General features: G+C 45.7%; 1 protein-coding gene across 1 annotated transcript in view; it reads left to right on the top strand.

Moving 5' to 3' along the window:
* The window catches only part of LOC144138445 (uncharacterized), a 35,251-nt gene extending 22,268 nt beyond the window's left edge, over positions 1-12,983 (top strand). Inside the window, exons 3-6 of the mRNA XM_077670728.1 lie at positions 1,278-1,443; positions 3,934-4,059; positions 6,976-7,113; positions 8,698-12,983. Of these exons, the coding sequence (XP_077526854.1) occupies positions 1,278-1,443; positions 3,934-4,059; positions 6,976-7,113; positions 8,698-8,918 (651 nt within the window). The 3' untranslated portion in view covers positions 8,919-12,983. The remainder of the gene's footprint in view (positions 1-1,277; positions 1,444-3,933; positions 4,060-6,975; positions 7,114-8,697) is intronic.
* Positions 12,984-12,989: the final 6 nt, after the last annotated feature.

The following is a 12,989-nucleotide window of genomic DNA, read 5'->3' as shown; positions in this document are numbered from 1 at the left end:
AAGGGAAGTGGTGTTGATGACCTTCGGTGACCCCTGAAACGCCCTCGCGGAACCCCATTTGAGAACCAGTGTAATCAATTACGAAAGTGCGGTAGTTTTACCTAGCAGTACGCTTTATTGAGATGCGGTAGCACTGGTGTCGGGAGATACCCGGTAAAATAGTCTTGCCTCCTTTCTAAGTACAATGTGGGTATAACTAGGTACTCGAGTTACTTACAATCGTGGAGGAGTTTTACGTAACAGGGCGACTTTATCGAGATGCGGTAGTGATGGCGTTGTTAGCTTGTACCGTTGAAAGAGCAAGGTAATGTGAATTTCGTGGTGACTATAATACCTTATTTTCCCTAACTTCGAATAAAAAGTGTACAGTGTTGAGGTCTGAACACCCCGGCTGCTACATTTCGCATTGGCTGTCAGTGAAAAAGGCAAGAAAACCAAAAAGAAGATATTAAAGATCAACTGACGCAGATTTGCATTCGGTGAGCGAGTAAGGCTAATTTGGTTTATTTGCGTCGTTAAGCGGATTCAAGTAAATCTTGCTTGGTTTCTTTAACATGTGTGCGTCAGACTTAATACACATTCTTGCTTGTATACCGCTGTCCAATACACCTGCGCTGGCATATGCTGCTCTTTGTGCACCTAACACCGTGCCATGCTGCAGAGTCCGTACACAGATTCCTTGTGTTCGAACCTTCCACTGCTTGGCCACTGATTCATTGGCTGGTTGGTTGAACTTGCCAGAGCGGTTGCTTGGGCGAGTTGGTGCAACATCGTGGTTGTAGAAAACGCGAACTCTTCTAGTTTCTTCTCTTGTCCCTGCCGATAGTTATCGCTTTCCACAACCATGGTTTAACTGTTCATTGTTCACTGTTCACTGTTCAAAGGGCTGTTCATTGTACTCTGGCGGCTATGTTCTCGCTTTAGAGCACGCGCAAAGGCCTCGAGTACCCGCACATATTTTTTGGGGTTGACCTTCCCAGTTCTCGCGCACTAAAACAAGCTGTGAACCTTCCATAAAAAGTACGAACTTTAAGCATTCACGGGCGTCATAGGATAATGACGACTGCAGAGGGCGGGGGGGGGGGGGGGGGGAGAGACTGAGGCGCCACCGCATCGGTATGCACAAGGTGCAAAGTCACGCACTGACGGGCACCGTTTCAAAAGCGACAAACGGGCCATTAGTGGTGCCACGACATTCCCATTGATTGCTGTGTTTTATCCTTTTTGTTTTCGGAGGGTAATATCGAGCTTTGGGGGCCTTCTGCGTTGTTTTCCAGGTGCTGTACGATGCGGAACGCGTGTCCACGCTGGCACGACAGCGTGGCCTGTCCCTGACGCGTTCCCGCAACGTGCATCGCCTCACGGACGGGGCTGGTCAGACTGGCGGGTTCCTGCTGGTCAACCTGAACGGAGGCGTGCACAGAATGTGCGCCACGCTGGACGGTACGGCACGCCTCACCACAGCTACAGCGGCGGCGGCGGCAACACCACCACCAATAACGACAACATCGTCATCATCATTATCATCAACAACAACAACAACCACAACCACCACCACCACCACAACAGCAGTAGCAGCAGCAACAACGACGACGACGATGACAAGAAAAACAACAATAATAACAACAGCATCACCACCCAATCATCATCATCATCATCATCATCATCAACAACAACAACAGCAGCAGCATCAACATCAACATCATCATCAACAACAACAACAACACCAAACAACAACCCCCACCACCATAACAACAGCAGTAGCAGCAACAACGGCGATTATAAGAAAAACAACAACAATAACATCAACAACAGCAACAGCATCATCATTATCATCATCAACAACAACAACAAAACAACATCAGCATACACCGACCAGCAGCAACAACGACAGGGATAACAATGTTTCTAGTCAAACATACTGTTAAATATACGGGTTTGCCAAGGTCTCATTGAGCTCTAAGGGCAGTGCCCGGCGGTTGAACGAATATTGAAGACATGGGGGAGAGAAGGAGACAAGAAAACACGAAGGCAAAAGGCAACAAATATAAACCTAAAAAAATATTACAGGAACAAAAAGTGTGCAGGCACCTTTTAAGTGCATAGAAAGTGACAATCAATGCATGCGTGAGCTGACACGCGCAAAGCGTTTTCAAACAGAAGTGCAGTAAGGGAGAAATACAGAAATCTGTGCAGCATTTCTGGCAGGGAGTTTTTTTTTTTTTTATATTTCTCTGGCTATAGCAAGCGACAGGCAGCTGGACTGTGATATGCACCGCGAGAAACGGGTGCGAAATAATTCAGACCATCTTTGGTTCTTTGAAGTGCGTCGGAAAAACTTCCGAACACTCGAGTTCGGTTTTCCTCTTGCATTAGGAAAGCAGCTACAATGGCCGCGAACCGAATGTGCGACAAGCAGACAGCCTAGCAATTAAGCCATCACCGCAAATCACTTTATTATGTTTTTATTGACGAGCACGGATCGGGCATCTATGAGCAGCTACCTCGAGGAATTCTATCGCTCACGGGGCGAGAAAAGTTTAATTGCATATGCGTGAGGGAATTCTAGCGGATGCACCCGTGGCGGCCACTATCCAGGTACGTGCGAACCCTGATACAGCAAACCCTCGTTGTAAACTTATACAGTAAACTCATCAGGACAAAAAACTTACTTCGTTATAAGCGACACATCGTTAAAAGCGAACATAATTTGCTTTCTATGCACTGGAGTATGGGCTGCGAAAACATTGAATAAAGCAGGAATTCGCATAACGCGATTTCGTAACAAGAATGGACAGTACATCGAATGTGAATGAGATTAAGTTTGGGAGGGACCTTTTGGTTTACGCCCTGTGGTCAAGGAGCTGTCCTGTCCTGCGCAATTAAATGTGTGAATATTTTAATGTGTCATGCTTGGATGAACAACAGCGTGTGAACTTCGGAATTATTTTCGGGCGGGCACCAACTGTGACGATTGGTGTGGCGGGCCGTTTGATAGTCTGTCGCGCCATGAAGAGACATTAGAGTGTCGCGGAAAGTTTTCGATGGTTTCATACTCGTTCGGGTGTGACTGCCGTCACCAAAGTTTGCCTTCACACGTGAACTTCAGGGTGTCGAACTCTATTCTACTCTTTTTCGGTGCGGCGTTAGCATTCGGCGGAAGGTGATTTCAGTAATGCTGTGACGTGACTGCCGTAACCAAGGATTGCATCCTTACGGGAACGTGGAGGTTCCTAAAGGAGCCGTGAAACCAAAATGCAAGTATGGTTCATTCAGAAAACCACTTTGTCACGATAAAAAGGGCACCGATCTTTCAGCAAACTCCAAACAAATATTCGAGATAATAATGAAAACATGAAGCAGTGTCGACTCCCCGGCCACTTTCCGGCGAAGTCTCTGTGACGTCACAAAATCTGTGACGCTACAGATTATGTGACGTCACAGGTTATGTGACGTCACCACCACCACCACCAAGGAACATGACTGGGCGATTGTAGTGGGGCCACTACTTTCGTTTGATGGTCTCACTTGAATGCTAACGTGCATTTAGCGCAGTGGTAACTACGAGAATCTTCGATTGACCAGTCCTGGACAGCCCGTGGGCTGTCCGAGGGCTACCCTCAGACTGGAAGCCTTGTAGGAATACATGAGAAGATCGAGCGCCGGATCGTGTCCAAGGTCCGAGACTGATAGTCAAGGAGGCCCTATGTTTTTAGTGCTGGCGTCAATTTCGTTACTGTTGCCAATATTACATCACTGTGGCGGGAAATTTAAAAGTGTTAATATTTTTTGTATTTTTTCCGCTCAAATATCGTTGTTCGTGGCAGGTTTTGGTCTGAGTGAGTTACCAAAGTGCTTTATAGCTGAACAAAGTTTTATTTTGTCTTTGTGGTCTTTTTGACTCTTGTTTTGTTCACATTTAAATCGGCTCAGATGACGACCTGGCGTTCCTGGGTCGGGACGCGGCCAGCAGCGCTCCCGGACGCTGCATTTCGTACTACTCGTCTTCCGAGGAGGAGCGCGCTTCGAGCCTCGTTGTCCGCTCACCGTGGCTCGACAGTAAGCTCTACAGTGCTGTGTCCTACCCGTCTCTCTATTGTGAGCGCAGCTCGAGTTTACCAACAACGTACCCGCGTATGTGACACTGCGTTGAGAACTAGTACGCAAGTGATCGCACTGCGGACGTCCTCACAACGACTCCAGGACATAATAATTGAGATGTTAGCAACACGTGACAGTCAGAACAAAGTGACCCTTCCCTGGGATTTCGGTGTACATAAATAAAACACAAAGAAAAATGTTCTCCTAGAACAGAATCCGCGTCCCTCTCCTTCCCCAACAGGGCATTCATGCCCTCTCTGACAATAAAGGTAGTTATCCTCATAGAGCAGAAAGCACTTGAATATTGGGTGGGGAGAGAAAGAACAAAAAACGCGGAGCCTTAAACCACTGCTTCGCGTATAGAAAACATCGCCGACTGTTTTTAAGGCTGAAGCTTTCTTAGTGAGACCGATAGCGTCCGGTCATAAAACTAACCCATTTCCCCGTAGACCGGTTGGTCGACCGGAAAGCTCTTGCAAGATCTCCGGACACACGGCGCGTGCGTGAAAGTGGGCTTCGGTTGTGTCAAATCGGTTACTTGAAAATCTCGGAAAAGGAAAGGTTATAATGATTGATTGAAGGGTTTAACGCGCCGACGCAACGCAGACGATGAGGCGCGCTGTAAGGGAGGGCTCCGGATTAATTTTGACCACCTGGGGACCTTTAACGTGCGCCGAAATCTCGTACACACGGGCGTTTTTGCTTTTCGCCTCCATCAGAAAAGCGGCCGCCGCGGCCGGGAATCGAACCCGCGACCTCGTGCTGAGCAGCGTAACGCCTTAACCACTGAGCCACCGCGACGGGTACGGTTATAAGGAACGGTTATAAATAGGACGACACACGCATCGATCACGAGGAGGGGTACAACTGTATACCTTTATCTCATATATCGGCGTACATTTAGATCGTTCGTAGATGCGTTTACTTAGTGCGCGAAAAATCGCCGCACGAGTTCGCTCATAGTTTGCATATTAGGTCCTTAAAGGGGCCATGTAGACAAAACACAGGTTTGGTTCATTCGATTGATTGCATCATTAGAATCATAATGACTCTGTTTACACAGTCGCCGCAGCCCCCTCATCTGTTCTTATCAAATCGGTAACGTTCCGGTGGAAAATGTCAGCACTTGGGAGTACTTGGGAGTCACTTTAAGCAACAATTTAACATGGCGGGTATATTTACAACATCATTTCATCAGCAAGCAGATCGCTTGGTTTCTTAAAACGACACCCACGTCATGCGCCCCCGCATGTAAAACTGCTAGCCCACACATCATTAGTTCGCTCTCAACTTGAACATGCGTCGCCTACCTGGAGCCCTCATCAGGCATACTTAACCGTCCAGAATCGCCAATCCGTCCAGAATCGAGCAGCTAGATTCAATCATTCCTATATTCATACAACATAAGCGTTTCACCCCTTAAACAAGAATCTGGTCTTTTAAACCTTAACATTCGTCGCCGCATTGCCAGCCTCGTTTTGTTCCACAAGTTCTATCATAGTACATTGTGCAACCCACCCTATATATCTTGCCTCCTGCCCTCATATCTCGCCGCACCGCTCATTATTTTCATGTCGCCCGACCACGTGCCCACCATACACGACATTTGCCGCCTCATTCTTTTTTCGCGCAGCCTACGACTGGAATGGCCTTTCCGCTGAGCTTACCACCCTTACGTACCACTCAGCATTGTCACGCGTTTCTGTTCACGTTGAATACTCAAGCGTGTTATTTTTTGTACCCCTGCTTCTCGCTTCCCCCCTTTTTTCATCTTTTTTTCTTTCCGTAATTTGTTACCTCTGTTTGTATTTATACTAATCCTGCATGTGTATTGCATTTATTGTGTCTGCTTGTCACCCCTTATGTAGTACCCCCTGTAGGTGGTCTTTAAGGTAATAAAGTGACGTAATGTGATGTGATGACACCACTTTTAACGCACACTTCGCTCAAATAAGCTATATAAGTACGAAAATATGAAATGGCCATGCGACGCACATGCTAATTTCTCGCAACATATCCTGTGATGTCATATGCCCAGCTGTGCGATTGGCTGAGGCCGGCAAAAGCAAACGCAAATCAGGCAGGGCTTATAAGCTTGCCGAACTGGCTATTTGCGCTAGAATGTAATGCATGTTCATTTTACAGCAGTAATAATGGTGCGGTAAACAATGAAATTTGCGAAAATGGGCGTAAGCTTAGAAGTCCCTATGCGCACTACTGTTGGTACTGGGTGCACTGTGCATGTTTTAGCTGCACAGCGGACCGCCGCTTTGGAGTTGTTTTACACGACACTGACCGATTGGCGTAAGCGACGTTGTCTTATGTGACCATGTTTGTCGACCATACCCCATGTTCCACGAAACGATTACTTTCTACCTGAAGAAAACAAGCCAGGTGCAAATACGGTCGAAAACAAAGCAACGGCGGACTACGGTCCGCGGCTGAGTATGGTAGCGCCATCTGGGAGGACTGACGGTAGGCAAGGCTGCAGAGCCTAATGACGCACTGCATACCCGCCACTGTGACTTCATGGCAGACGTCACGAAAACGCATATTTGGCGGGAAAACTCAAAATTTTAACGTAAACTGAATAATTTCTCAGTGAATACGGCATCGTTTGCTTCCGGACAAGCGCTGGGGGCACTATAAAAACATGAAATCTTTCGAATAAAACAAATTTGTATTTTGTCTGCAAGGCCGATACAAAGGTCTGGCGAGAGATTGTACGCATTTTCAGCGAAGTTTGGACACCCCATTAGCAAAGGTTCTGACGCCCTGTTGACGCAGCTTTGATGTCAGAAAGCTTCCACGCTTATCTCAACTTTCTTTAGGAAGAGATGGTAAAGCCTTTTGCCGTTGTCTGACACCGTGCAGAAATGCGCAACCTGGCCATGTCCTGTTCCCTCGTGAGCCTGATTCTGGTGGGAGCGAGCGCCCTCGTCGGGGGCTTCGGGATCTGCAAGCGACAGCTGTCCGCCGTCATGGTCACGGGAGTCATGTTCATCCTCGCCGGTGAGGCTCCTCTGTGTCTCTCGGAAAATTTGGCCCCAAATGCCATCCCAGATTTCTAAATTCAAAATTTTTGATAGAGGTGACGGTAACCCGTTTGTATTATCAGACGAATCTTTGGTAAGACTAACGGGTTCAGTGAGAATGTTATATATATATATATATATATATATATATATATATATATATATATATATATATATATATATATATATATATATATATATATATATAGCGAATCAGAATAGGAAATGAGGGGCTCGTTGAAAATAACATAGAAATAAGGGTTGGCAGTCGAGAAAACCTCGGAAAGCAAAGGGGAGGATGTGGTAGATCATTGAAACAGATTAAGAATTTGGAAAGAAAGAAAGAAAGTGAAGAAAAAATGCCCGCCAGGTGGGATCCGAACCCACGACCTCCAGAATACCGGTCTGGTGCGCACCAGACCGGTATTCTGGAGGTCGTGGGTTCGGATCCCACCTGGCGGGCATTTTTTCTTCACTTTCTTTCTTTCTTTCCAAATTCTTAATCTGTTTCAATGATCTACCACATCCTCCCCTTTGCTTTCCGAGGTTTTCTCGACTGCCAACCCTTATTTCTGTGTATATATATATATATATATATATATATATATATATATAACATTCTCACAGAACTCCTCATGAAGGAAGTTCCACTTCCGAAACTGTTGGGTATTAAATAATGTAAGAAATCGGACAACACGCTATCGTCTTCCTCACTATGCTCTCTCTCTCTCTCTCTCTCTGTATATATATATATATATATATATATATATATATATATATATATATATATATATATATATATATATATATATATATATATATATATATATAAAGTGCAAGAATAAAAGTTTCTTGGACACCGGCAAATATCAAGAAACAGAAAGACACACGTCGAAAGAGGAATGGTATAACGTTTCGGCCGAGGGACCGGCCTTCGTCAGAATAACAGTCAATTATTCTGACGAAGGCCGGTCCCTCGACCGAAACGTTATACTATTCCTCTTTCGACGTGCGTCTTTCCGTTTCTATATATATATATATATATATATATATATATATATATATATATATATATATATATATATATATATATATATATATATATATATATATATATATATATATATAGCATAGTGAGGGAGACGATAGCGTGTTGTCCGATTTCTTACATTTTTTATTGGGTATTAAATAATGTAAGAAATCGGACAACACGCTATAGTCTCCCTCACTATGCTATATATATATATATATATATATATATATATATATATATATATATATATAATAAGGTGAAGCATGGTGTGCGCCAGTGTCCAATTCTGTGTCCCTTAACAATATAATATATAAATGGAGTGCTAAAGGAAATGAAGGCAAATTGTAGGGAGTGAATCAATTTCCTCACCTGCTTGTCAGAAATAATTCATGGTCAAATTTTCTGTGTGCCAGTGTTTTATTTTTATTCCAGACTCTTCTAAAACTTGTTTCACACACCAGTAATAGCCGCCCATTGTACTTCCCCTCTCTTTTCCCCTCTCTCCCTCCCTTCCGTGGCCGGGCGCAGCCGTGTTCGGCGTGTTCACCAGCTGCTTCATGTACTTCAAGCGGACCGTGCCCCAGGGCGTCCTGACGGGCACCGACTTCGACACCTCGCTGCCCGCCGAGTTCCTGCGCTGCCGCAGGTTCGCCCGAGACTGGGCCGCCTCCCTCTCCTGGGTGGGCATCGCCCTCTGCCTACTCACCAGCGTGTTCTGGCTCATACTGGCCCGCATTATGCGCCTCTGAAGAGAAAAGAACGGCGCCGCTGGCTCGACGGAGGCCTCTCGGTCGGGTCCCTCTTTCCGGACCTCAACTGGGTGGCTCAAGAAGGAACAAACTGTGCGCGAGAGCAGCGTATTACCCTCTCTGAGGTCGCGTGTCGACGCCTCACCACTGTTGACGGATGTCCTCGCAGAAAAGCATGTTCACGAAGAGTGCGGAAAAGTACAGTCACGCCTAATATGAGCTGCAACACGCCAGCGGGGTGTGAAATTTACGACTCGCCAACAAGTAGGGCGAAAATACTCTGGCGCGTTGGCTTCTCCGTGGATTTTAAAGCTGATCTGTTAAGAGTGGGGGTGCCCGAGCATAGTTTAGGATTGCAGGTTATATCCTCTGGGATCACAGGTACGTCAGAAAAAAATACCGTGTGGTCCTTTGCTATGGACGTTTCTGGGAGTGCGGCAAAGTACAGTTGTGCGCCATATGAGCTGCAACACGCCTCCTGAGTGTGGAATTGAAGACTTGTCAACAATTAGGCAGAAAATCCGCTAGCTAATCGATTTCAACGAGGGATTTTAAAGCTGGGCTCTAGTCGTATGGGTGCATGAACATAGTTTAGGATTAAAGCTCGTATTAGTGCATGAACATAGTTTAGGATTGCAGTTTTATTGGCTGGGACTGTAGGTATGTTCAAAAATGGTGTGAGCTCCTTGGATAAGTTGTCGATGTGAGTGATTCAACTCATTGAAATGCAGGGAATTGTTCTTAAAAAATCGTATGCAGATGTGTCTGCTGCGCATCCACCGTGTGCGTTTACTGTGCAGCCGGAAATTCTGCGTCAGTGAAGCTACAGCTGCTCACCGAAGAACGATGTGTTGGTGAATTGTTGCTGTGTGAAGCGCTGACAAGCAACTCGAAGTGCGACCGAAAGTGCATTTGCCTCGCCTGATACTCGTTACAGGCTAACCTGTGTGATTGCCTTGTGAGCTCAAGACGTGTGGCGTTGAATGTAGATGTGTGGGTGGTTAGCTGCAGGTGACGTCGATGCACAGAAGCTCGCGCTGCCTAGCAGACCTGACATTGCTCTCTTGCATGGACTTGGTAGGACCCTTCCGGGATCAATATAACAGATGCCCCTGCTTTTCATACTTAACGCGAAGTCCGCAAAGCCATTTCCGCATATTAAGAGAAAACTTCTATCGTTACATGATTAGATAACAAAAGCTTGATATAGGTGAGTTGGTACATCATGCTTGATAATTACTACGGCGCAAAAAAAAAAAAAAATAAGGCACGAAGAAGAAACACGTACAAACAACGCAGTGCTGAACTTCGAACTAGACTTTATTGAAAAAAAAAAAACGCGGCTTATATACAACTAAAACAAACTAAGAACATTGTGTCGTGAAAGTGCATCATGTTTCCAAAAAGGCTACTTCTTTATGTGACAGCGATATGGACGGATTACTAACGCAGTCATCCCCTGCCTGTATGATAAAACGAGCTTCAAGAATTTCGCGCTCAAGCTTTCGGCTTGCCCTCCTCAAAAACTTCGTGCTATCTAGCAGGGGGCTACACTTGCATCTTTTGCAGTGCTCAGAAAGGTGGCCACCAGCATTATTTGCAACTGTCCAGTTGTGCTCCCTCGCCCTCTCTTTCAAACACCTTCCGGTTTGCTCTATGTACACTTCTTTTTTCAGCTCAGGGAATTTCGTACACTACACCCATGCTGTAGTCTGTGTAGCGAACAGCTTGTTTCTTTGCACAGAGTTCTGGTTTTTTTTTATTCTTACTCATCAAAGGGCACACGTTTGATATCTTTGCTGGTGCACTGAAAACGATATTTACTGCGTACCTTTGCGTCGCTCTCTTTACATTATGGGATACTTTGTATAGGTACAGTATGACGTGGACTTTTTTCTTTTTCGGCCTTTCTTGTTCGTCAGGGCATTCTTTTCGCCTCACTTTGTGGAGAAGGGGTTAACACACGCTAGAAATCAGAAAAGAAGGGAATTGGGCCTGGTTTAGCCTCGTATTCTGGTCGTGGAAACTAGCCTCCACTTTCTGCATGCACGATTTTTTCAAGGCTCCCTGAATACACGTCATCTCATGGCTACACCCGTTTTTACTATTTTTTTTTGAGTGCGCGTTGTTGAAGGGAAGAAGCTATTTTTGTTCCCTCGGTCTGTACTTCCAGCATACGTGTGTGCCTCCTGTGAACGAAATCTGCAAATCCAAGCAGCGGATTTCAATAATATTTGGCAGCTCCCAAGTAAATTTGAGGGCGTTAGCCGCCTGACTGAAGGGGTAAACCACATGTTTTACTATGGAATCTAGCCGCCCTATCCCCCATTCACCGCCACACGATAGTCATCAACGTACTTACAAATGGTAAGGTCAAGCGAATTATCTAGGGACAAGCTCACACCCTTACCAAAGGCACGGAAGAACACGCCAGACAAAATGGGGGCAAGGGAGGAACCAATGCAAATGCCACTACGTTGGGAATTGAATTTTTCCTCAAAAGTTCGGCACTTTTGTTGGGAAGTTTGGCACTTTGTTGTTTGTACGTGTTTCTTCTTCATCCCTGTTTTTTTTTGCGCCGTGGTAATTATCAAGTACATGTTTAGAGCCCTGACTGAAGTAGAAATTAATGCAAATTGATTAGTAATTGGGCCAAATGCGCGAAACGTTCATTATTTGGAACGGTGCACGTCCAACACTTTGCTTGACCTTTTCGTTCGCCCGAAGACAGGCACAATACAAAAAAGTTCCCCCACTCTCGCTTCTCTTGACCCGGTGCGCCTCGGCGTCAGGTGGTTATTTTCATGCGCCGTTTACCCTCCTCCCATAGAGTTTCTCACCGCCCAACTTGCTTGTATCCAACCCAATCCAAACAAATCCACTCTAATTCCATCCAGCTCAACGTCGTCGAATACCCAGAAAACAGAGTAGTTAACGCTCCTACACTCTCGCGTTTACTCGTTCACGGCGCTGTGGCTTCGTGCGGTTATTTCTGTCTCGCTTACCATTTCCTTTTCAAGCAAACGCATCCAAATGCATACAGGCAAACACAATACAGTGAACTGTTTTCAATCCAATCCAGCGCAATCCAATCCCCCAACAATAGCCCACAGAGTTTCATACTAATATACACTAGAGGGAAATCTGGCGCCACTGTCTAAGGGGGCCGCACTTCAGCGGGCGTTCCGTCATGTACCGGGCAGGCACATTCCACTTGTCATTAGCATGGCTCATAAACGGGCTGAAAAGTGGGATCTGGCTTCAACAAATCAACAATATAACTTTATAAGATAATTCAAATCTGTTTTGTTATTATAAAGTCAAAGCTACAAAAAGATTTATTTGTCAGAGATTATTTAGAAGCTTCATGCACGGCGAAAAAAAAAGAAAAAAAGAAACGTTACCATTTTTTGTTGATTTTAGCTTCGAGACAAAAACAGAATCCATATGGCTAGCTAAGCGAAGTCAACGAGGAACGTCGCTGGCTGCAATGGCGCCGCCCACGGCGGCGCGCGATTGCAGCGCTAGATTTCCCTCTAGTGTATATTAGTATGAAACTCTATGCAATAGCCTTTTTCTCCCTCCTCCTACTCATCCAACCGTCCCGTTCCTTCTCCCGCTCGGTTTCGCGTTGGTGGCGTGAGCGTCAGTCAGCGTTCATGATGCCAAAGCTGTTGGTTGGGGACTTGATGGCATGGTATTCGAACAGAGAAACCACGAAAGGGGCCGAAGATGTTTCGCGTAAATTTTTTTCTTCAACCTGCAGATCGTGGTACATAAGCCCAACGGGTTGATCGCCAATCCAGCAGTTATAGCTTACCGTAGACTAGGACATATGCGCGCTTACTACGCACTCACTACCAAAGCTTCCGCGTATACCTTAACACATACCGCCAATATAAAAGTAAGCCCAAACGATTAAAATCTGTATTCATGACATTTCGTTTTTTGGGTGCTTAAAGCTGAAGCTTCGGTAGCTGAAAGGCGCAGCCGCAGTCTTTGCAACGATCCGCGCCAGTTTTCTCGCCTGCTCTCATTGCATATTTCGCGCTGCTGTTAGAAGGAACTAGC

Source organism: Haemaphysalis longicornis, unplaced genomic scaffold (assembly GCF_048455015.1).
Source record: "Haemaphysalis longicornis isolate Haplotype H1 unplaced genomic scaffold, Haemaphysalis longicornis Haplotype H1 scaffold_5, whole genome shotgun sequence".
In the NCBI taxonomy this organism is placed as follows: domain Eukaryota; kingdom Metazoa; phylum Arthropoda; class Arachnida; order Ixodida; family Ixodidae; genus Haemaphysalis; species Haemaphysalis longicornis.
This window is presented reverse-complemented; position numbering and strand designations above follow the sequence as displayed.